The 22,167-nt window shown below is 38.6% G+C and overlaps 1 protein-coding gene across 1 annotated transcript in view; it reads left to right on the forward strand.

The window, feature by feature from the left end:
- DGKK (diacylglycerol kinase kappa) overlaps positions 1–22,167 on the forward strand; it is a 138,705-nt gene that overhangs the window by 35,225 nt on the left and 81,313 nt on the right. The window contains exons 2-4 of the mRNA XM_081808868.1: positions 8,995–9,105; positions 10,837–10,917; positions 12,900–13,004. Coding sequence (XP_081664994.1) covers positions 8,995–9,105; positions 10,837–10,917; positions 12,900–13,004 — 297 coding nt within the window. The remainder of the gene's footprint in view (positions 1–8,994; positions 9,106–10,836; positions 10,918–12,899; positions 13,005–22,167) is intronic.

A 22,167-nucleotide genomic window follows, 5' to 3' on the forward strand; every position in this document is an offset into this window, starting at 1 on the left:
GCAAGCAGAACCAACTGGTTCTAGTATCCATTTCTGTCTACCAACCTCATGATTTTTGTCAACACCACTTTATAAAGCTGAGAAAAAATAAAAATGAAAACTCACACATCCCCTCTTTATTATCTAACCACTTCATCCCAAGAGGACGTTAGTAAATATATTCTTAGGTCCTGTGCATGCCTTCAGATAACTGTCTGCATGGGGCCAGTTTGGCAATAACGCAATCTCCCCAACTCCCTAAGTACATGGGTTAGGTGATATGGGCTTGTCACACCCACATTATGAGAGACATTTGAAGCCATGATTGGAAAGAGACAGTTATTTTTAATAAAGACCAAAGCACAGAAAGCATCAACTGAGTCTTCAGTGCTTTGTTCTTTGAGTGAGTTGTAGCCAAATAAGCTACATAGTTGTATGTTTGCAAGGTTCCTTTGGCACTAGGTTGCAAGCACTTTAAAACACCATTAAAGGCTGAAGTCCCCAGCTTTAAGAACTTCTAGGTATGGTATAGCATGTTGTTACAAAGTATAAAAATATGCAAAATTTGGAATTATGATATTTCAGGCAACTCTCCAAAGGATTGTGATTTTTTTCTCCACATTTGTGAATCATTTGCAGTACATGGTCTACTCCAGCTAAACTAGTGGGAAATCTGCAGATATTACCAGCCCATGGCTTTTCCTATTGGGTGAAATAGTGGCCCCTATTGGGTGAAGAAGTGGACTAAAATGATTCTCAGGTTAGACCTGACACCCAAGCCAGAACATGGTGGCCATCTTGTAGATGCATGGTATTTGGAGAGGACAGGCAGTAAAGTCAGACAGACCCGGGTTACTATGACTTGCACTAGTCACTTAACCTCTCTAAACCTCAACTTCTCCACCTCCCTTATAGGACTGTTACTATGGGCATTAAATGAAATAATGCATGTAAACCAAGGGCTAATAGCAGGCCTTTGTCAGCCAAAAACAACTCTCTTCCTTTGGAGGGGAGTTGTTGAAGAGAAACTCAGAGAAGAAATCACTGCCCTGGCTGCTTCAGTGACATCACCAGAGTCGGAACAGGAACCACTGGTCTCATAGGAGGTGGTTAGGATATCATGTGGCTTGGTGGTGGTATCCCAGAGCTGGAAGCAGCAGGGGGGGGTGTCCCCAAGAAGAAACTCCCACAGAAAAACATATCCATCTTTGGTAGCTGATGGTCAGGTGAAAGGGTGGGGAATAAGGCAGTTGGAATCAGTCATTCCTTATAAGTTGGTGACACTAGATAATTGGTGCCCTGGTCTCTGTGATCTTTGTTAACTTAAAGACCAGGGTCCAAAATTCTCTGATATCTTTCATTTAAGAACCTTGTGTGACCACTTAACTTCCTTTTCTAACCATTAGCAACTGTGCTGTAGCAACAGAAGTCTTCCATTAAGCTCCCACTTACACCATTCCTTTCACTGGATTTCCTGCTTCTAAGCTTTTGGTTCTCCCAAGGCTCAAAAACAATCCTCTTTCCTCTAGTTGACAACTTTAGTCATCCCTGCATTTGCAGAGGAAGACCTAAGCCACTATTCTCCCCAAACTTCCATAGCTCTGACCCAACCCTTCCTCTTGATCCAACTCTCGGAGTCAAGCTATCTTCCTGCTTGTCTCCTCGCATCCCTTTCCATGCTATCCTGCTAGAGCCCCCGAAACTATGAGCATGTTCCAGGAGGCACTTCCAATACAGAGCAAACTCAATGGCTGTAGTTATAGGGCACCTTCACTCCCACTAAAGAATCAATGAAGATTCCCCACACCACTAAAATACAGTGGCCTGAAGCCCCAGTCCTGGTCCTGCCACTAAGTTTCTGTTTGACTTGGATAAGTACAGTCCTTCTTAGGGATTTATTTTCATCATTTCTAACAGGGTGAGGAGGGAGAAGATTAGTCATTGCTAAGGTCAAGGTTAGCTCTGAAAATTAAAAGGCAGTTTTGTGGCAAGAGCACAGACTTTGAACTATATAGACCCCATCTTCATATCCCCACCCACAGCTAAGTTACTGGTCCCTTATAGCAGTGAAATAGCATGTTCAAGTCTGCACAGTTCAATGCAGCAAAACCAGCACTCAAATCTCTGTGTAGGTCTGGGAGGACTCAGCTGAGCTCGTCCCCCTTCCTGGTTGCTGCTGGTCCCATGGCAATTATCAAGAGCCAGGTTACTGTTTTCTGCACTTTGTCAGCCTGGGTCCAAATTACTCACCTCCTCCCCAACTCCCAAGCAATTAGTGGTCCTTACCCTTCCTAGGAAACTCCAATAATAGAAAAAAGAAAGGGAGAGAGAGCAGAGAGATTTGAGAAGACATATGTGTTTAGGCTTTTTGGTCCCAGTAGACTAGTTTTAAAGTTACCAACCCTTGGTATTTGTCTTATCAACGTAATCACACCAGTGCAAAATGACATGTATATACAGAAAGTCACTGCAGTGTTGTTTGTAATAGAATAAGATTTTAAACCACTTCCACCAATAGGGGACTGTTTAAGTAAATCACATTATATCCATACAGTGAAATGCTATGCAGTTGTAAAAAGAAATGAGGCAGCTCAGTATGTAATATTGAAAGGACTCCATGATAAATTAGGCATAGAAAGTGAGAAACAAAACACTGTGCATACATGAAGGCAAAATAATACATGTATGTATGTTTGTGCATGTGTATAAAATATCTTTTGAATGATATGTTTTTACCTACTCAGAAAAAAATGTAGCATCATTTTCAACTTTATTTCACTAATAGAGAAGAGGGACATGGATGATCATCTATAGTTCTTCCTTAGCACAGGAAGTAGTGGGAGGGATTTGCAGCTATAGTCCTTGCAGACCTGAGCCGTAGAAAGATCTGACTCCTCAGTGTTAGGGTGACCAACAGATCTTGGTTTTCCCATGACTCTCCTGGGTTTAGCACTGACAGTCCTGGGGAAACTGGGACAATTGGTTACCTTTGCATTCTTCTGCTGCAGCCCTTAGCAGCCAGGGTTGCTAGTGCCAAGGGGAAAGCTCCCAGTAGTGGGATGAAAGAAACTGTGGCACAAGTCCCTGCCTCCACAATCCAGAAGAGACTCACACTTATAGAATGGCAGGCAAATGTTCTGTGAGATATCCTCATCTAACAAGACAAGGAAATTGAGGCTCAGAGAGGTTAAGTGATTTGCCCAAGGTCACACAGCTAGTAAATGCTGGAGCCAGTCTGTCTGACTCCTGCCATGTCAAAAGGACCCTGGGGAATGTAAAGCTTTCAGTGAAACAGCAGGTCTGGCCTTGTTTAAAGCCTAAAGCACCCAGAGTTGCATTTTAACCAAATCAAACATTGTTGCTCTGAATCAACTTTGGCAGGCCATTTTGGGAAATGGCTTTCTTCCCATCACCTCCACCCCCAAAGCAAAGAGAAGAGATGTTCCAGGTTTTTAGGCTGAAGGAGCCATAGGCAGGAACCTGGCTTCCCCAGCTGTGCTCATAGTAGGAGTCCAGTTCTCACTTGAAGAGTGATGACCTACTCATCCCCCAACTTGATCCACCTCCCTCCCAAGAGCAGCATGAGAAAGTAAAACAGAAGAGCAGCCAGCTAATAACAGGTAGTGGTACATGTCATGATGCTTGCCTACTCTTTGATGGGTTGGGGGTGGAATTCAATTTGGCTATGTAATAAGAGCTCCTTTTGCTAGGAAAGAGTAAAAAACCTAAAGCCTCACCCATCAAAAACACACTGAGCCACAGAAAAACAGACGTAGCAGATAGTCGCAGCTTTGGGGATTTGGGAGGAGCATAGGAAAAGGTCACAGCAGCAGCTGTACTTGCCCTTTCTCAATTAAGCAGCAGGCAGGTGTTAATTATATATGGGAAATTGGGCTGCTTTATAGACCCTGTTGAGATATTTTATAGAAGATGTTTAATAAATATGGGGCAAGGGAAATGCTTACCCTCACTACTGGCAATTAATTTGTACATGCTGAGTTGTAGAGCATCAGGGACAGAGATCATCTGTGCCAGGATGCAAGAGTTTCTGGGAATAATGGAGATAGGCTTATCAAAGAAGACCCGAAAGGAAACTGAAGCAGAGCTTTCCAAAGCTCTAGCTTCCTCTGCAAGGGCTGCTACAGTTTAGGCAAAGACATTTTGTGTAAACCTGAATTACCTATGCTTTGGTAGGTCCTGCATTCTTGGATCTGAATGAAGCTGATCCATCTCTGCGGTAACTGAACTCAACACCACACTCACTCCTACTACAAAACAGGCAACCTTGAGAGTTTAAGAGTAGACACTGCAGTGTTTCGGTTTTAATGTCAGATAGAACTGGCAGGAAGGAGTAGGAGGCTTGCCTGCAGTATGTTCTGGTTTAAGAAGCATCAGGTGTGTCACATGACATTTCAGTATGTACAAGGATCCTATGACCCTTCCTAACTCCTTCCTATCCACAGCATCAAAACGTTGCCACAGAAGTGTGGCAGCTTGGACCAAAAGGATTACGGGTGTGTTCCATTTTATGAAATAGTTGTATGCCTGTAAAGGTGGCCACCAGGAAAATCTCACATATAGAATCTTATTCCTCATTACCTTTCATAATAACATGAGAGATGCGTTCTTCTGACAAATATTTTCGCCCCAAGACACTGCAAAATCTCAGAAATGCAAAACAAACATTGACAATCTTATTTGAGAAGAAAAATTTCAAGCACCTCGATAATGTCTTAGAAATAAAAATATATGGACAAGCCACTTAAACTGAAGTTCAGGTTATCTTTCATAGGGCAGAATTGAGTTAGATGCCTTCAATACCTACTTCAAAGAGCTGCTGAGAGGATTCAATAACAAAAGTAAAAGCACTTTATCAATTGAAAGTGCTGTATATATGTGAATTCTCATCACTTTTCTAGTCAATCCTGGACAGTCACTTAAAAAAAAAAAAAAAAACAGGAGTTCTTTCCCACTATGGATTACCATTTGCCTCTTAGAGGGAAGCTCATTAACAGTTTTAGTACTGAATATTCAGAGCTGTTCATAGAACAGCTTTTAATCTTAGGTATCTATGGTCTTGTCTTTCAGGACAAAGTTTGGAGATTAGTGTGTTCACTCTGTGGTGTGCATACTAATTAATCAGTCACTCCCTGTTTTCTTGTCATGGGCAGAGTAGTGGAAAGAGCATAGAGCCCACCAGCATTTTGTAATTGTGGTTCCTCAAGCAAAGTAACAGAAAACATCCAAGCCTCAGATTTACCTTCTGGAAATTGGAGGTACCACTGCACGGTTGTGGTGGAAGGTACTGAGATGATGTTATCTGCAAGCAGCCAGGAACTGGGAAACACTGTGCAAATCCTCTCATGGGATACAAGGGCTCTTCTTCCAAAGCCTCCCTTTGCAAGGTGTGTGTGTGCGTGTTTGTGTGTCTTCCAATTTTTGTCTCACATCCTTGTTAGGTTTAGTGGCCTTAAGCAGGTAAAGGTTTGCTTGCATGCACATATTTTATTGACTTGAGGCAACCCCTTGATTGAGTGATTTTTAGCTTCTGCTTGTTAAAATTGGGGCTGCTTATTGAGTTTTAAATAAAAAGTGGTTTATTTAAAAACAGGGGGATTGGGTTAGTAGGTAAGTTTCTCCCAAAGGTGGACAGAATTGAAAAGGAAAAGAACTATAGGAACTTTACCTTTTTCCAACACAGATTTTGATATTTGTAGTTCAGAGTTGATGATATAGAGTCTGTGTTTAGAACTTAAGAAACTCTTATATGGCTTTCTAACCTTCATACCTACTATACATAAATCACATCAACATTTATCTGCTCCCACCATGGTAATATATATCTCATACGCAGGATCCTTACACACAGACTCTAAATTCATACACTGCAATCTCCTCTGACACTAGAAATACCCACCACTTAATTCACTTTGTCCTCTAGAGAAAGTGACAATAGTCATAGTTCAGAAATTGCAGACTGGTTGCTGTAGGTGGACTTTGGCCTGCATACATGTTTTGTTTGGCACTCAAAATTTTTTTAAAAAATTAGTTAGTTGCTAGCATTTCAATATTACAAAACTTAACATAGATTTTAGCTCGTATTGCCAGCTTGTCTTGAAAAATGGAATGAGCTGGTAACACTGGTCAGCATTCAATCATAATAATCACCTAGAATTTAGTAGCAACTGATCTTGGTCTCTCCAGTTCCCCTACTAGGTCTTGATGAGCCTTTTGTTACCAACCAGCCTTCTATGGATAATGACTAGATAACCCTGTACTTAAAGCTGTGCATTCAAAGTGACCAGTTTAATATTATGGGACAGAGAGGAGATAATTGTGATTTGGCTGGTGTACCCAATGACAGGATCTGTGAGAAGATAGCCACTGTCTTGGTGGAACCCCTCATTTGAATCAGAAGGTAAACATTTAGAGCAATAAGCATGAAGCCTCCAAGGCTCTTTCAAATAATTCTCTGAGCTCACATAACTTTGTGTCTCTCTACATGAATTATCAGTCCCTCCTCCTCTACTCCCACTATCCTCATCTTGAGGCAGGGAATGTGCCTGCAATTTCTTCAGCTACCCCAAAGGGCCCTGCCAAAGGTGGAGTCCATAGTAGAAGCTCAGAAAATATGAATGAAGCACTCTATTCAATGATACATGCACCACAAAGTCTTTTTTTCCTTTATCTTGACTATGACAAATGCTAGGTTCATGGAATGAGAAATGAAGGCTTTGATGATTTGCTGTGTCCTCAGATTAATAGATTAATTAATTAATTGGTTCACTGTGTCCTTGGGTGGATAATAGGATGTCATTAATTAGCAAGGTGCAGGTAAGAGAAGAAAAGAGAACATTTCTTTAGTACCAGGAAGGGGAATTAAAGAGTGATCATTACTAAGAGTTGATAGAAGGAAGCAGCTGGGGAGAAGAGGCTGAATTCTACTTATTTCAATATTTCAAATCACCAGGCTCTGAGAATTTTCTGAAGGGCAGAAAGCCCAGAGTTATGGGAATCTTCTGGAGGAAAAAAATCCCCCTCCTCATTTCTCATTACTACCTCATCCCATCATGCCACGCCTGAAAGGAACAGAAAGAGAAGAGAGCTAGGTATGGCAGCAGCAGTAAGAAGAATGTTGAAGTTAAGGGAGGCTTTAAAGAAGTGAAGGGAAACTTTAAACTGAAAATGGAGGGAAGGGGAAAATATTCACCCAAAAACTGTAAAATAAGCTATTACAGGGGACACTGTATATGACAAAAATAAGAACAGTATGAGAAGCATTTAATAATCAGCAGAGTAGAATAACTTGAGAAAGGAGCAGAAATAATGGCCATGGTTTCAATGGTTGGAGCAGTTAAAATTTTGAACTTTAGTCTTTAGCAGAAAGGGATACTATGACTGCTTGGGTATCATGAAGACTTAGTGTGGAAGAATATATGGCATAGAGGTGAGGAAGTTAGGATAGAGAAAATTAAATACCATCATTGAGAGTATATACTGTAGGCCACCAGACCAGAGAAAGGAAAGACTGATGTAATTGCAATGCTTAGAAGAGTTGTTTTCTCATTGATGACTCAGTTTCAAAAATTTAAATATAATTTCTCACTCTCCCTGCCAGCTTTTCCCTTCCCACAAGATCTTACTGTTCACTTTGTCTTGACTCTTTCACACCGTTCTTTTGTAAGCATCTCAAGGGTATTACAATAACCTTGAAACTCCCATAAATTATCAAGAGGACTCAGATAAACTTTCCTCATGAACCAACTTTACAATTGACATACAGAGGTTCTATAAGTACTATCTTATTGATTAGAGAATTGAACAGAGAGTGTAATAGATGTGTGTATATTTGGGAGAACAGGAGTAGCAAAGGATTGCTTAGATCAGGGTCCCAAGCTCAAATGCCTGCTGGAGTCAGGCACCCCAATCTGAAGGGAGCATCTGCTACTCTTTTCCAGCAGATTGTTGCCATGTGAAAATATAGGTTCACACTGTTACCAGATTTTCTGTTGGTTGTTTTTTTTTTTTAAGAAACAGGAAACTTGAATTTTTCTATGAAATCTTCTTTTAAATATTATCAACGAATTAAAAACTGAAAAACACTAGGTAGGCCAAACAAAACACTTCCACAACCACTCAGTGGTGAATTCTAATTTAGATTATGGATGTAATTCAAGGTAGAGTCTTGATTTGGTGACTAAAACTAAGCCTGGCTCTTTGTCCATTCAGTATGGGTTTAGTTCCAGCTTTGTGGATGTGAATATTTCTCCCAAATGGCAATCTTGTATGTTGGTTTGTATCCTATAAATGTAACTGAGAACTTCCTCAAGGTAAAAATAGTAAATAGATTCTATGCTTGGTTAGAGTCAGTCAGTTCAGTAAGTAAGTGAAAAAGTGACCAGACTATGAGATACATAAAGAAAATAATCAGAAGGTAGTTCCTTTTTGGTACTTGTTTTTCTTTCTCACCAGATAATAAATCCCTTGAAGGTCATAGTAAAGACTTTGGATTTGGTTCTGAAAATGTTAGGAAGCTATTGGAGTCTCGTGAGCAAGGAATGGATGTGATCCAACTTAATATTTTAAAAGGAACATTCTAAAACTGATAGGAATGGTCTAGAGCTACAACCTGGAGCTTTCCTGAATATCTGCCGTTGCTGAACTCAGCGTTTTCCCCTATTACTTATCCTCTCCTAGAAATGTTGTTCTTATATTTTTGTGTTCATGTCCCTCTTCCCCATCCCCTACCACCAGTGGAGATGTTCTCCGTGGTTCTTGGGCCAAATATCCTAAGGAATTTAGAGCCTATATCAACATGAATGTGTTTTCCAAGGGTAACCAATTCCTTTTCTGACTGAACTAACTTCCTTGTATTTTTGTCTGCCTCTCAGGCCATTTCTCAGATATGTGACAGAGATAGAGCCTTCCAGATACCTGATATTCTTAACTGAGAGAACAAGTGATATGATCTTGCAAATTCATCTAATTATTCAACATTATGCTTTTATTTTTCAGAAAATACTGAAGGAAGGACCTCTGCTGAAGAACTGTAATTCCTTCAAGAGATGGAAGCTTAGATATTTTCTGGTTCGAGGACAAAGGCTCTGTTTTGCACACCATCCTGCAGTAAGAAAATATATAAGATATATAGAATATTTATTCTATAGAATATCTATATAATCTTGTCATTGGGTGAGTGGGTGGGGATGCCAGGAAATGTTTGTGAGGGGAAATAGGCCAATAGGTAAAGACATGTTGGCAAACATCAAGGCAGAAGTTGAGATCTGTTTTTCCTTTAACTTGTCCTTTTGGGCCAAATGAGGGACACTTTTCTCTCCCTTCCCTTTCCTCTTTCCCTTACCTTTTATAGATTCCTCAATGAGCTTCTACATCAGAACCAACTACACAATTTGTGGTGCCCAGTACAAAATGAAAATGCAGGGCCCCTTATTTAAAAAGCAAGGAAAAAATGTCATTAAAGATATTAAAATATAATGCAATGATTAGTCATGGCATCTTTTATTTATTGTTTAATGTCATTCTAAGAAAAAATAAAATTTTAAATTATTAGTATTTTTGCCATTCATCTGTATATTATACAATGCCAGTTTTAAAAGCAAATATAAAAGCATTTAGCTCATATGAAAAACCACCAAAATTATATAATTTGTATTTAGTAGCTCATACACACATATATATTTTGTTCTCACCAGTATACAACACCAGCTCAACTGTTTTTATTTCACATCTTGATACTGATACATTCTACTGACACCCTGACTGAAAGGAAAAGGAAATATGGGCTGCCCTATCTTTCCCTTTCCTTCAGTGTTACCATTTTCAGCATAAATTATTGGCTAATATAGGGAAGTAACATAAGTAAGAAAGAACACAATAGGGTGCCTTGGTTGTTCATATTTCTTAGAACACCATTGCCTTTTTCTCTGTTTGAGGCAAGTTCTAGTTTCTACAGAAAGTGTGGATTCTCAGGGCTATAAGCTCCCTTACTTACTCAGTCATAGATGTAACATGCTTACCTTGTACTTGCTTTGAGTCTCGTCGAACTCCCACACATCATGGGTCCACTGGAATTCTATGCTTATGGGCATCATGAATCTAAATAGAGTGACAAGACATGGGGTGGACATGCAGATTGTGCATATCTCCTCTGCTTATGTTCATGAGTGATTGTCCCATTGGACTTCATTTTCAAAACATGTTCAAAGATGAAATTATTAAAAGTTTCAAGATTGTAACAGCAGAGCATTAAACCAAGTGCAGGGCCCTTCTGAACATGGGGCCTTGTATGAATGCACAGGCTACATACCAGTGAAGCCAGCCCTATCTGTATTCATAGTACTGCTTTTCTTGCTGCTGGCTGGATGTTAGCTATTATAGCCAACGTATAAGGAGACACAGGCCTCAAACTGGATAGGACTAGCAACAAAGTCAAAGGCTGCCAGATGATAAAATAGGAGCTAATAACTCCTATCTGCTCCAGTAGGCCCTTAGCTAGACCATATCCCATTATCTTCTCTAGCATAAACCCTTAGTTTTGAATATTTCTGAACCACCTAAGCCTTCCTGTAAATCCACATAAGAGTTTTAGGAAGAGTTGTATTTTGTTTTAGTTTGGTTTGGTTTTTGTATGTCACATGATATATCAACAAAAATCATGATGCTAAATAAATCCCAGCACTCAAGTCAAACAAATGATTGGCTCATGACTGCCAAGAATGTCTATTAGTGTGTGTGTGCGTGTGTGTGTGTGTATGTGTGTGTGTGTTTACCTTTTAGTATCTCTTGACATTATTAACCAGATGTTTTTTTTTCCTTCTCCCTCTTATCTCTTTCCAGTTTGCACGCTTTGAAACAATTGATCTGTCTCAGGTTGCCTTAGCAGAAAGCAGCTGTAGAAATCTTTGCCATAGTTTTTGTGTAAGTAATATTGGAAATGACTGAATGGGTAGGGGTGTGAGCTAGCTGAGTAGAGGGGTTACCATACCCATGTGTTGCCTCCGGAGTTCAGGTTTCCCAAGCCTCCTTTGATCCCAAAGTGTGTATGGAAATCCACGTAAAGTAGTAATGCAAAATGAGTGCTGAAGATTATTCATGTAAACATTCTCTACCAGCCCATTGATAGAGAGGAAAAAGTGATGTTCATTATTCTCTATTACCTGCCTGATATAAAGCTGAACTGATTTCTGGGTGGTGGGGAGAATGAGTATTACAAAAAATCAATCCTCCTGGTGAAATTGATTTAGAAGATTTATCATTGGGAGGTTTTCAAGAGACTGCTAATATGCTGTAGAACATATCAAGAGAATCAAGCTACATGACACTCTCTCCTTTGATGAAGTAGATGAGAACCTAAATCCAAAGTGAAAACTACCTTATGCTGAGATTACTGATGAGAGCACCTCAAAGAAAGCAGAAGATTTTCAAGGGATTCAAGGGTTTGGCACTGCTGAAATGTCACACGTCTTTGCTTATTTAAGTGAATCCAGACCACAAAGCTCACTGAAAAATAGCAAGTCCATGGGCTCAGGAATTCTCCTACCCACCTCCTTCTAGAACTGTCTTCACCCAGCCTCAATAGTGGGTTATGGAGACTAGGGTTCCTCTTCAGGAGGATGATACTTAGCAGACTAAAGAGCTACAGGCCCAATACCCCACTTCTGTGGCTGGTCCACATTCCATTCTCTGTTGAAAGGAAAGCAGTAGGATATAAGAGGGGAGACCCTACTATCATTTTTCTCTCTCATTACATCACACTGACCTAGGGTAAGGTTGAGAGTTCTGTTGACCCAGTCCCAAAAATCTCAGCCTTTGGGTGATGAGCATATAGGCTAATGTTTTTCATCTTTATTCTAGAGGAGAAATACCAAGGACTAGGATGCCCCTTAGCCTAATTAAAACACAGAGGCACCATTGATCAGCCCCACACAAGAATGGGTTTGGACCAAAGGTGTGGCTGTTATCATAATTCCCACTAGATTCCATTCCCATCTATCACAGAATCATGCTGTGCTACATGCAGGAGAAGGAAATTGCTTGCTGGTGTAGTGAGCTCTAGTTCCAAGATTTGGGGGGCTGGTAGTAAAGGCAAGTAGGGCCATTGAAGCAATCACTGATGCTGTAGCCATCTGTGTCCCTCCTGCCTTCTGGGAAAAGACCAAGTCCTGACCATGGCCTACCTCTGCTAGACCCTCAACATGGCTTTCTCATTATTCTTGCCAGGGTTCATATACCAACCAGGATTAAGAGACATAATGGTAAAGTTCTCTTCAGGTAGTCCTTGACTATAAGCAAGAAAGAAACTGGATTTTTAGACTCTTCACTATTTTAACTCTCCCCTCAAACAGAAAGAGGCCGACCCTGCTGAAGCATATACCCTTTTAGCATTTTTAAGTAGACAAAGCAGCAGTAAGTGAGTAGGATTTTCAGGCAACCTCACTGGAGTAATAGATGGTGCATGGCTTAGTGTTTAAGAACATGTAATCTGGAGTCAAAGAATCTAGATTTTAATTCTAGCTCAGCTTTCTACCTGCTAGGTGGCCCTGGGGCAGGTCATTAAACTCCCTTTGCCTTGGCTTTCCTTACTATGAAATGAGAAAAATAATAATGCCCATCTCATGGGGTCATGATGAAGATTGAAATAAATTATATACATAAAGTATAATAGAGCAGTGCCTGGCACATGGTAAATGCCATTAAAGTGTTATTTATTACTATTATCATTATTATTTTGGGTAGGTATTTGAGAATTTCTGTCTTACATTTAAGTGGCTCTGGGAATTTCTGCCTTACATTTAAGAAGTAGCTTGGTAGACCTGTCTAGTCCTTGGAGAGTTCACAGGCTATATTTGAGGGCAAAGTTGTGGAATGTGAACCAGCTAATAATGTGACTTTTTGTTTAGGTGATCACACCACAACGAAAAGTTACCCTGGCTGCACCCAACCGGAAAGACATGGAAGAATGGATTAACGTTATAAAAACTGTCCAACAGGGAGAAATTCGTAAGGTAAGGGAAATAGTAGAGAATTCACACAACTTTCAGAAGTAAACATTTAATTGATTGCAATAGTTAAGCCACATTTCAAACAGAGAAATAATAAGATGGAAGTAGAGACCATGTGGTCAGGAATTACAGATGGATATCATTAGGAAACCTGTTTAGAACTATTTATTAAAAAAAGTAATTCACTCAAACTTGACCTTGGTAAGTATGTGGTTTAGATAATTCTGTGCAATCCACTTGATATGTAGATGTCACTGTATGCCCAATGGATGAGGCACTCAAGATGTATGTGAGCAGCTAACTTAGATGTTCTTATGTTAGTAAATCTGCAATCAGCAGTTTTGACCTGGGTCTGCTGAGTGACTATAGTAACAGCTAATGAAACTGAGGCTCACAAAGAAGAAAGAAACAAAGATGAAACAACTACTCAGTAGCAATGAAATAACCACTCAGGAGCAAAGGCAGGATTTGGACCCAGGCTATGTGACTCTAAATGACACTATGTCATTTTGCCTTTCTGTTCACTGTCCACCACAAAAGAAATGTAGGAGGAAGAGCAAGGAGCAGTCCTCTCCAAAGCTTAGCAGAGTTCTTCTTCTTAGTAATAACAAACCCCAAGCCACTGGTCCCTGCAACAAATGTACACCATTCAAACTCTGGGCTATGCTCTCAATCCACTCTTCTGAAGACCTACCATAGTTAGAAGTTATGTAAGCTTCAAGAGGGGAAAGATTTTTGTCATTTGATTTCTTATATCAGTGACTGGCACATAGTAGAGGTGCAATAAATATTTGTTGAATGAATAAATGAATCTGAGGGTAATCATGGAGCCAGGGTTTAGAAAGAAAATGATACATGGTTCATCCTAAAGCAAAGTTCTGCTGTGCAGGTCTTGGAGATAAAGGGGAAGATTAATCCACCCTTAAAAAGAAGCTGATATTTTAAATAACTAGCAAAGGGTAGAGGATTATTACAGGCATTTGGGATAGAAGAGTGGTAATGATGGGTTTTATAAGCAAAAACAATGCCATGGAAAAAACCATGTGTTCTCATTTCTCTAGGACTTCTCAGACTTTTGACCACTTATTTTCATAGCTATATACTCTGCTACTCATGGGCTATGAGTACATGACAAGCTGACTGAACTGAGGCTTAAGTATCTTTCCACATATCAGTAAGGCCTCTCCCAGGCCTACATTGTCTATGCATAAATGAGAGATTCTTGCTTAGAATCTGATGATGGTCTTTCATGAAACGCTCTCATCATTTTACTCCTTTGTTGTTTTCTTCTTCCTTTCCTAATAGAGAAACTCATCCCATTCCTCCCCTCCACTCCCATTAAGCCCACTATGGCACAGCATTAGTGGTAGCTACAAGAAGTTGTGATTTCCATGCTCCTCTTCCATTATCATCCCTAAGGCCAATTCTATTTCTTCCCTTGGTTTATCTCTATCCAAGCTGGAGCACTTCTCATGAAAGACACACTTCCAATTTGGCATAAAATTTTACATAGGATATTTTTAATTTCAATTATTAGTTTAGAAATGAAAAAGCTTCTAGAGAAAGCCATCAGAGCATTGATGTGCCATTCCTGCTTCAACTGAATTAAAGATCTAGGAATTGACTACCTAGCATAAACTAGAAAGGAAAAAAATGATCTGCCTGTTTATTCTCTTGGAAGAATCATGTTTCAGGTTGCAATCACAACCTCTGTGAAGCTGTCCAGGGACCTAAATCTATTAAGGAACACTTTTAGCTGATAGTGAAATGTCTCAGCACGAGCATCTTAGCAATTCATCTTGCATGAATCTTAAAGAGTCAAATATGCTTTCTCTCATATGTACCTAATCTCTAATGGTCTCTTCTATTCTCTGTCGCCACCAATGCCTGATATAGGGTGAAGGAAGATTAATTATGGACTTAGTGGTTTATTAAAGTCACTATAAAGTAATTGGATAACCTACTAGAAAATAGGCAGTACACATTAAGGAATAAGCCCTTATTAGGCCCCCAGTTCTCTTCCATAGAGAGTTGAAAAGAAGGTGTGGCTTTGGTCCCTGGCCCCAATGAGCTTTTTAGGTAATTGGGAAGACAAGGTATACACAAAGAAACAGTTAAATGACAGTATTTGAGATAAATAATAGTTTTCAGGCATGTTACAAGACAGTGCATGATTGATTGCCAGATGAATGAAACAGACAGTAAAGTGGTATAAGAGTTCAGGAGAGAAAAGTATGGGGTGGAGTTCTCTGGGAAGAGTTAATAGAGGATAGATTTGAGACTGACCTTGAAAGATGAATAGGATTTTATTGGTGACAGGGAATTAAGGATAGGGGGGAGTCCTAAACAGGGGAATTAATGTAAGCAAAAGCTGAGTAACAGAAAAAGAGAAACTTTTGTAATAGAGTAAAAGAGGAACCAGATGACCAGAAGAGTTTGGGAAAGTTAGTTTAAGAAATGTCTGGAGAGGCTGCCTGAGCCTGATGGTAGAGGACTATCAATGCCAGGATAAAGAGTGGTGAAGAATTGCAATATATCAAAGTTCAGTTTAAAGATGGATTGGAAAAGAAAGAGAGTTTATCAAAGGGATACTTTAGAAATACAAGCTGGATTAGATGAGGGAGAAACTGGAGGCCAGAAGATCATAGAGGAAGCTAGAGATTAATTCAGACAAGACAAAGTTAAGCTCCAGATTGAAGATATAAAGGGCGGACAAATAGTAGATACTGAGATAGAGGTGGGGATAATCTAAATATTTGAAAGAAACAAAGGAGAGAGAGGAGTTATAAACAGATAAAAGGTTTGAGCCTGGGAGACTTAAAGAAAGAATAGGCAGAAGAAAATTGGAAATAAAGAGCTGCTTAGAAGACTAGATTAAAAGGTTAGCTCTTTCTAATGAATTGTCATGGATCCATCGACTATAGGAATAGGAATAGACCTTAAAAGTCATCTAGACTCCAGGTTCTAGATTCTAAAGCATCTTTAGATCCAGTCATGCAGCCTTTATTTAAATGCTTCCAAAGATGGGGAACTAAGTTTTTTACAAAAGAGTCCATTCTTGACAATGACTTCCCTTGTGGAGGAAAAGGAGAACAGGAGGACCAAGCAGCCCTCACCACCAAGGAGCCCAACAGCCCTTACCACCACTATGGAAACCCATAGCCTTGGCCAATGAGGTCCCCTGCAGTCTTTGCCAACACAGGCCTCAGCTGATGGAGCTCCACAGAGACTTTGCTGCTGTCCCATCCCTGAAGCAGGAATTGCTCCTGCACACCCTAGAGCCAGAGCTGCCTTATCCAACCCAAATTAGTACCCTCACACCCACCTATGGATAAAAGTCTTTATCCCAAAATGAGTCTGTACAGTCCGGAAGAGGTGACTGCTCCATCACATGTGAAGACATCAACACAAGAGTACCAAAAACATTTAAAAATCAAGAAAACAGAACACCATCAAAGAATTAACAATAATTTTCCAGTAATTGATATCAAAGAAATAGAGATCTACGAACCTCCTGAAAGAGAATTCAAAATAATTATTTTAAGGAAGTTCAGTGAGCTACAAGAGAGCACAGATGCACCATTCAGTAAAACCAGGAAAACAGTACATGAACAAAATCAGAAGCTCAACAAAAAGATAGAAATCATTTAAAAAGAGCCAAACAAATTCTGGTGCTGAAGAATACAATAAATGGAATGAAAAATGCAGCAGGGAGCCTTAACAGAAGACTTGATCAAGCAGGAGAAAGAATCTACAAATAGGTTATTTTAAATCAGTCAGAGAAGAAAAAAGAATGAAAAAGCATAGAGAAAAGCAAACAAATATATGCATTATAGGAGTCCAAGAAGAAGGGAAAGGGGCAGAAAGCTATTTAAAGAAATAATGGTTGAAAACTCCCCAAATCTTGGGAGGAAGATGGAAATCCAGATTCATGAAGTTCAAAAATCTTCAAACAAGATCAACCCAAAGAAGACTACACCAAGACATAATCAAATTGTTAAAAGTCAAGAACAAAGAAAATTTTGAAAGCAGCAAAAGTAACCCATCACATATAAGGGAACCCTAATAGGACTATAAACAGTTTTCTCAACAGATACCTTGCCCATCAAGAAAGAGTGAGATGATGTAATCAAAGTACTGAAAGAAAAAAAAACACATACAGGAATACTGTGCCTGGTAAAAATCATCCTTTAAAATGAAGGAGAGGGGGGCGCCTGGGTGGATCAGTCATTAAGCATCTGCCTTCGGCTCTGGTCATGATCCCAGGATCCTGGGATCGAGCACCACATCGGGCTCCCTGCTCCGCGGGAAGCCTGCTTCTCCCTCTCCCACTGCCCCTGCTTGTGTTCACTCTCTCGCTGTGTCTCTCTCTCTGTCAAAAAATAAAATATTTTTAAAAAATTAATAAAATAAAATGACGTGAAGGAGAGGGGCGCCTAGGTGGCACAGTCGGTTAAGCGTCTGACTCTTGGTTTTGGCTCAGGTCATGATCTCAGGGTCCTGGGATTGAGCCCTGTGTTAGGCTCCATGCTTCACATGGAGTCTGCTTGGGATCTTCTCTCCCTTTCCCTCTGCCCCTCCCCCCCGTTCTCTCTCTCTCTCTCAAATAAATAAATAAATCTTTTTAAAAATAAAATAAAACGAGGGGTGCCTGGGTGGCTCAGATGGTTAAGCGTCTGCCCTTGGCTCGAGTCATGATCCCAGGGTCCTGGGATCGAGCCCCACATTGGGCTCCTTGCTGAGCGGGGAGTCTGCTTGTCCCTCTCCCTCTGCCTGCTGCTTCCCCTGCCTGTACATTCTCTCTCTCTGTCAAAAAGAAATAAAATCTTTTAAAAAAATAAAATAAAACAAAGGAGAGATAAAGTCTTTCCCAAACAAACAAAAACTGAAGGAGTTTGTCACCACTAGACCTGCCTTACAAGAAATGTTTAGAAGAGTTCTTCAAAATTAAATAAAAACACACTAAATGTTATGAAAGCATAAATCTCACAAGTAAATGTAAATATATAGATGTATAAGGATTAATAGAACACTGACAATTTATGTATTAATTTATGTAGTGGATAAACTACTTATAACCCTAAAATAAAAGTTAGTAGGTAAAACTTTGTTAATGGATACACAATATAAAAATAAGCAAACTCTGCCTACAAGAACACAAAGTGTATGTGTTGGGGGGAGTAACAGTGTAATGTTTTTGTATGTTAATGAAGTTAAATTGTTAACAACTCAAAATAGAAGGTTACAACTTGAGATATTTTATACAAGCCTTGAGCTACCTCCCAAAATAAACAACTATAATAGATACACAAAAGATAAAGAGAAGAAAGCCAAAACAAATTACTACAAAAAATAATCCTTAATAATAAAGGAAGACAACAAGAGAAGAAGACAGGGTCAAAACAACCAAAAGACATACAGAAAACAAATACTAAAATGGTAATAGTGAATTTTCACTTATCAATAATTACTTTAAATATAAATAGATTAACTTCATCAATCAAAAGAAATGGAGTATAATACTCTAGCTCCATCCATGTTGTTGCAAATGGCAAGATTTCATTCTTTTTTATGGCTGAGTAATACTCCATTGTGTGTGTGTGTGTGTGTGTGTGTGTGTATGTATGTATGTGTATATATATTATATATATATATATACCATTTCTTCTTTATCCATTCATCAGTCAATGGACACTGGCTGTTTCCATATCTTGGCTATTGTAGGTAATGCTGCTATAAACATTGGGGTGCCCCTTTGAATTAGTATTTTTGTATTCTTTGGGTAAATACCTAGTAGTGCAATTGCTGGAATAGGGTAGTTCTGTTTTTAACTTTTTTAGGAATCTCTATACTGTTTTCCAGAGTGACTACACAAGTTTGCATTTCCACCAACAGTGCAAGAGAATTCCCCATAAGTCAGTCAGAGAGACAAACAGCTTATGATTTCACTCATATGTGGAATTTAAGAAACAAAATAAGTGAGCACTGGGGGAAAAAAAGAGAGAGAGAGGCAAATCAGAAACAGACTCTTAACTATAGAGAACAAACTGATGGTTACCAGTGGGGAAGTGGGTGAGGGGATGGGTTAAATAGGTGGTAGGTATTAAGGAGTGCACTTGTGATGAGCCCCGAGTATTGTATGGAAGTGTTGAATCACTATATTGTACACATGAAATTAATATTACACTGTATGTTAACTAACTGGAATTTAAATAAAAACTTTTAAAAAAGACATGAATTGGCTGAATGCATAAGGAATAAGATCCAGAAATATGCTGTCTACAAGAGACTCACTTTAGATGGGCATTAAGGAGGGCACATGATGTGATGAGCACTGGGTGTTATACACAACTAATGAATCATTGAATGCTACATCAAAAACTAATGATGTACTATATGTTGGCTAATTGAATTTAAATTAAAAAAATAAAGAAATCATGGGCCAAAAGTGAAGGGATGAAAACAGATATTTCATGCAATTGGGCATTATATAATGGTAAAGGGGTCAGTTCAACAGGAAAATATAACAATTATAAAAATATATGTACCCAACACCAGAGTACCTAAAAATATAAAGCAAATAATGACAGATCTGAAAGCAGAAATTGACATCAATACAATAATTGTAGGGAACTACAATCTACAATAATGTATAGAACATGCAGACAGAAAATCAATAAACAGTTGACTTGAATAACACTATTGACCAAATGGACCTAACTGACATATACAGAAATTTCCACCCAACAGCAGCAGAAGACACATTTTTTCAAGAGTGCATGGGACATCCTCTAGCATAGATAATATATTATGCCACAAAACAAGTCTTAACAAATTTAAGAAAATAGAAATCATTCCAAGTATCTCTTCTGACCATAATGGAATTAAATAGAAATAAGTAACACCAAGAAAATGGGGAAATTCATGAATACATGGAAACTAAACAGTACACTTTAAAAAAAAAAAGTTTTTATTTATTCAAGTACTTTCTACACCCAACATGGGGCTCAAACTCACAGCCTCAAGTCAAACGTCACATGCTCGTCTGACTGAGGCAGCCAGGTGCCCCTAAACAGTATCCTTTTGAACAAACATTGGGTCAAAGAGGAAATCCAAAAGGAATTTTAAAGTACCTTAAGAAAAACAAAAATGAAAATATAATATACCAAAACTTAGGCATGTAGCAAAAGCAGTTATAAGAGAGAAGTTTATAGCAATAAGTGCCTCCACTAGAAAAGAAAGGCCTCAAATAAGCAACCTAACTTTACACCTCAAGGAGCTAGAAAAAACAACAAACTAAGCCCAAATTTAGCAGAAGCAAAGAAATAATAAAGATTAGACAATGAAATCAAACATAAAAAATTATAAAAAGCCAACAAAACAAAGAAGTGCTCTTTTTGAAAAGACGAACAAAATTGACAAATCCTTAGCTAGACTAACTAAGAAAAAAAGAGAGAAGATTCAAACAAATAAAGTCAGAAATGAAAGAATAGACATTACAACAGATGCCTCAGAAATAAAAAGGATCAAAGAAACTATTATAAACAAACGAGATAACCTAAAAGAAATGGGTAAATTCCTAGAAACTTACAAACTACTAAAACTGAATCAGGAAGAAATAGAAAACCTGAATAGACCAATAACAAATAAGGAGATTGAATCAGTAATCACCAATCTCCCAATGAAGAAAACCCAGGAACAAAAAAAGAAAAGCCCAGGACTTGATGGCTTCATGGGTGAATTCTACCATTCAAAGAAAAATTAATACCAATTCTTTCTAAATTCTTCCAAAGTTTAGATACTAAACCAGATACTGACACCAAAACCAGGTAAAGACACCACAAGAAAAGAAAACCATAGGCCAGTATCCCTGATGAACATGAGTGCAAAAATCCCTAGGAAAATACTAGCAAACTGAATTCAGTAGTACATTAAAAAGATCATACATTATAACCAAGAGGGATTTATCCCAGAAATGCAAGAATGGTTCAACATAGATAAATTGATCATTCTGATACAATATATTAACAAGGTGAAAGAAAAAAAAACACATGATCATCTCAATAGATGCAGAAAAAGCATTTGACAAAGTTCAACACCTATTCACCAAAACTTTTAACAAAATAGGAATAGAAGAATCTTGCCTTAAGACAATAAAGGCCATAATGAAAAGCCCATAGCTAACAACATAATGACAAAAACTGAAAGTTTGCTTTCTAAGATCTGGTACAAGGCAAAGATGCCTACTCTCACCACCTTTTTTCAACATAGTACTGGAAATCCAAGCCAATGTAATTAGTCAAGAAAAAGAAATAAAAAGCATCCAAATTAGAAAGAAAAAAGTAAAATGGTCTCTCTTTGCAGATGACACAATTATATACATAGGAAAATTGAAAACTTCAACAAAATTTTTTTATTAAGTTTTTATTTTAATTCCATACAGTGTTATATTTCAGGTGTACAATATAGTGATTCAACATTTTCATACATCACCCAGTGCTCTTTATGACCAGTGCCCTCCTTAATCCCTATCATCTACTTAACGCATTTCCCCACCTCCCCTCTGGTAAACATCAACTTGTCCTCTATAGTTAAGAGTCTGTTTCTTGGTCTCTCTTTCTTTGCTTCTTTGTTTTGCTTCTTAAATTCCACATATGAGTGAAATAATATGGTATTTGTCTTTCTCTGACTGACTTATTTCACTCAGCATTATCCTCTCTAACTCCATCCCTGTTGTTGCAAATGGCAAGATTTCATTCTTTTTTATGGATGAATAATATTCCACTGTGTGTGTGTATTATATACATATATACCTATGTGTGTGTGTGTATCTATGTATATCACATTTTCTTTATCCATTTATCCATTGAGGGACATTTAAGTTGTTTTCATATCTTGACTATTGTAAATAATGCTGAAATAAATATGGGAGGCCTGATATCTCTTTGAGATCTTGATTTCATTTCCTTTGGATATATACCCAGAAGTGGGAATGCTGGAACATAAGCTGGTTCTATTTTAAAACTTTTGAAGAATATTCATCCTGTTTTCCATAGTGGCTGCACCAATTTACATTCTCACCAAGAGTGCACAAGGGTTCCCTTTTCTCCCTATCCTCATCCTCATTTGCTATCTTTTGTCTTTTTGATAATAGCCACTCTGAGTT

This window comes from Leptonychotes weddellii, chromosome X (genome assembly GCF_054177405.1).
Source record: "Leptonychotes weddellii isolate Sample4059 chromosome X, ASM5417740v2, whole genome shotgun sequence".
Classification (NCBI taxonomy): domain Eukaryota; kingdom Metazoa; phylum Chordata; class Mammalia; order Carnivora; family Phocidae; genus Leptonychotes; species Leptonychotes weddellii.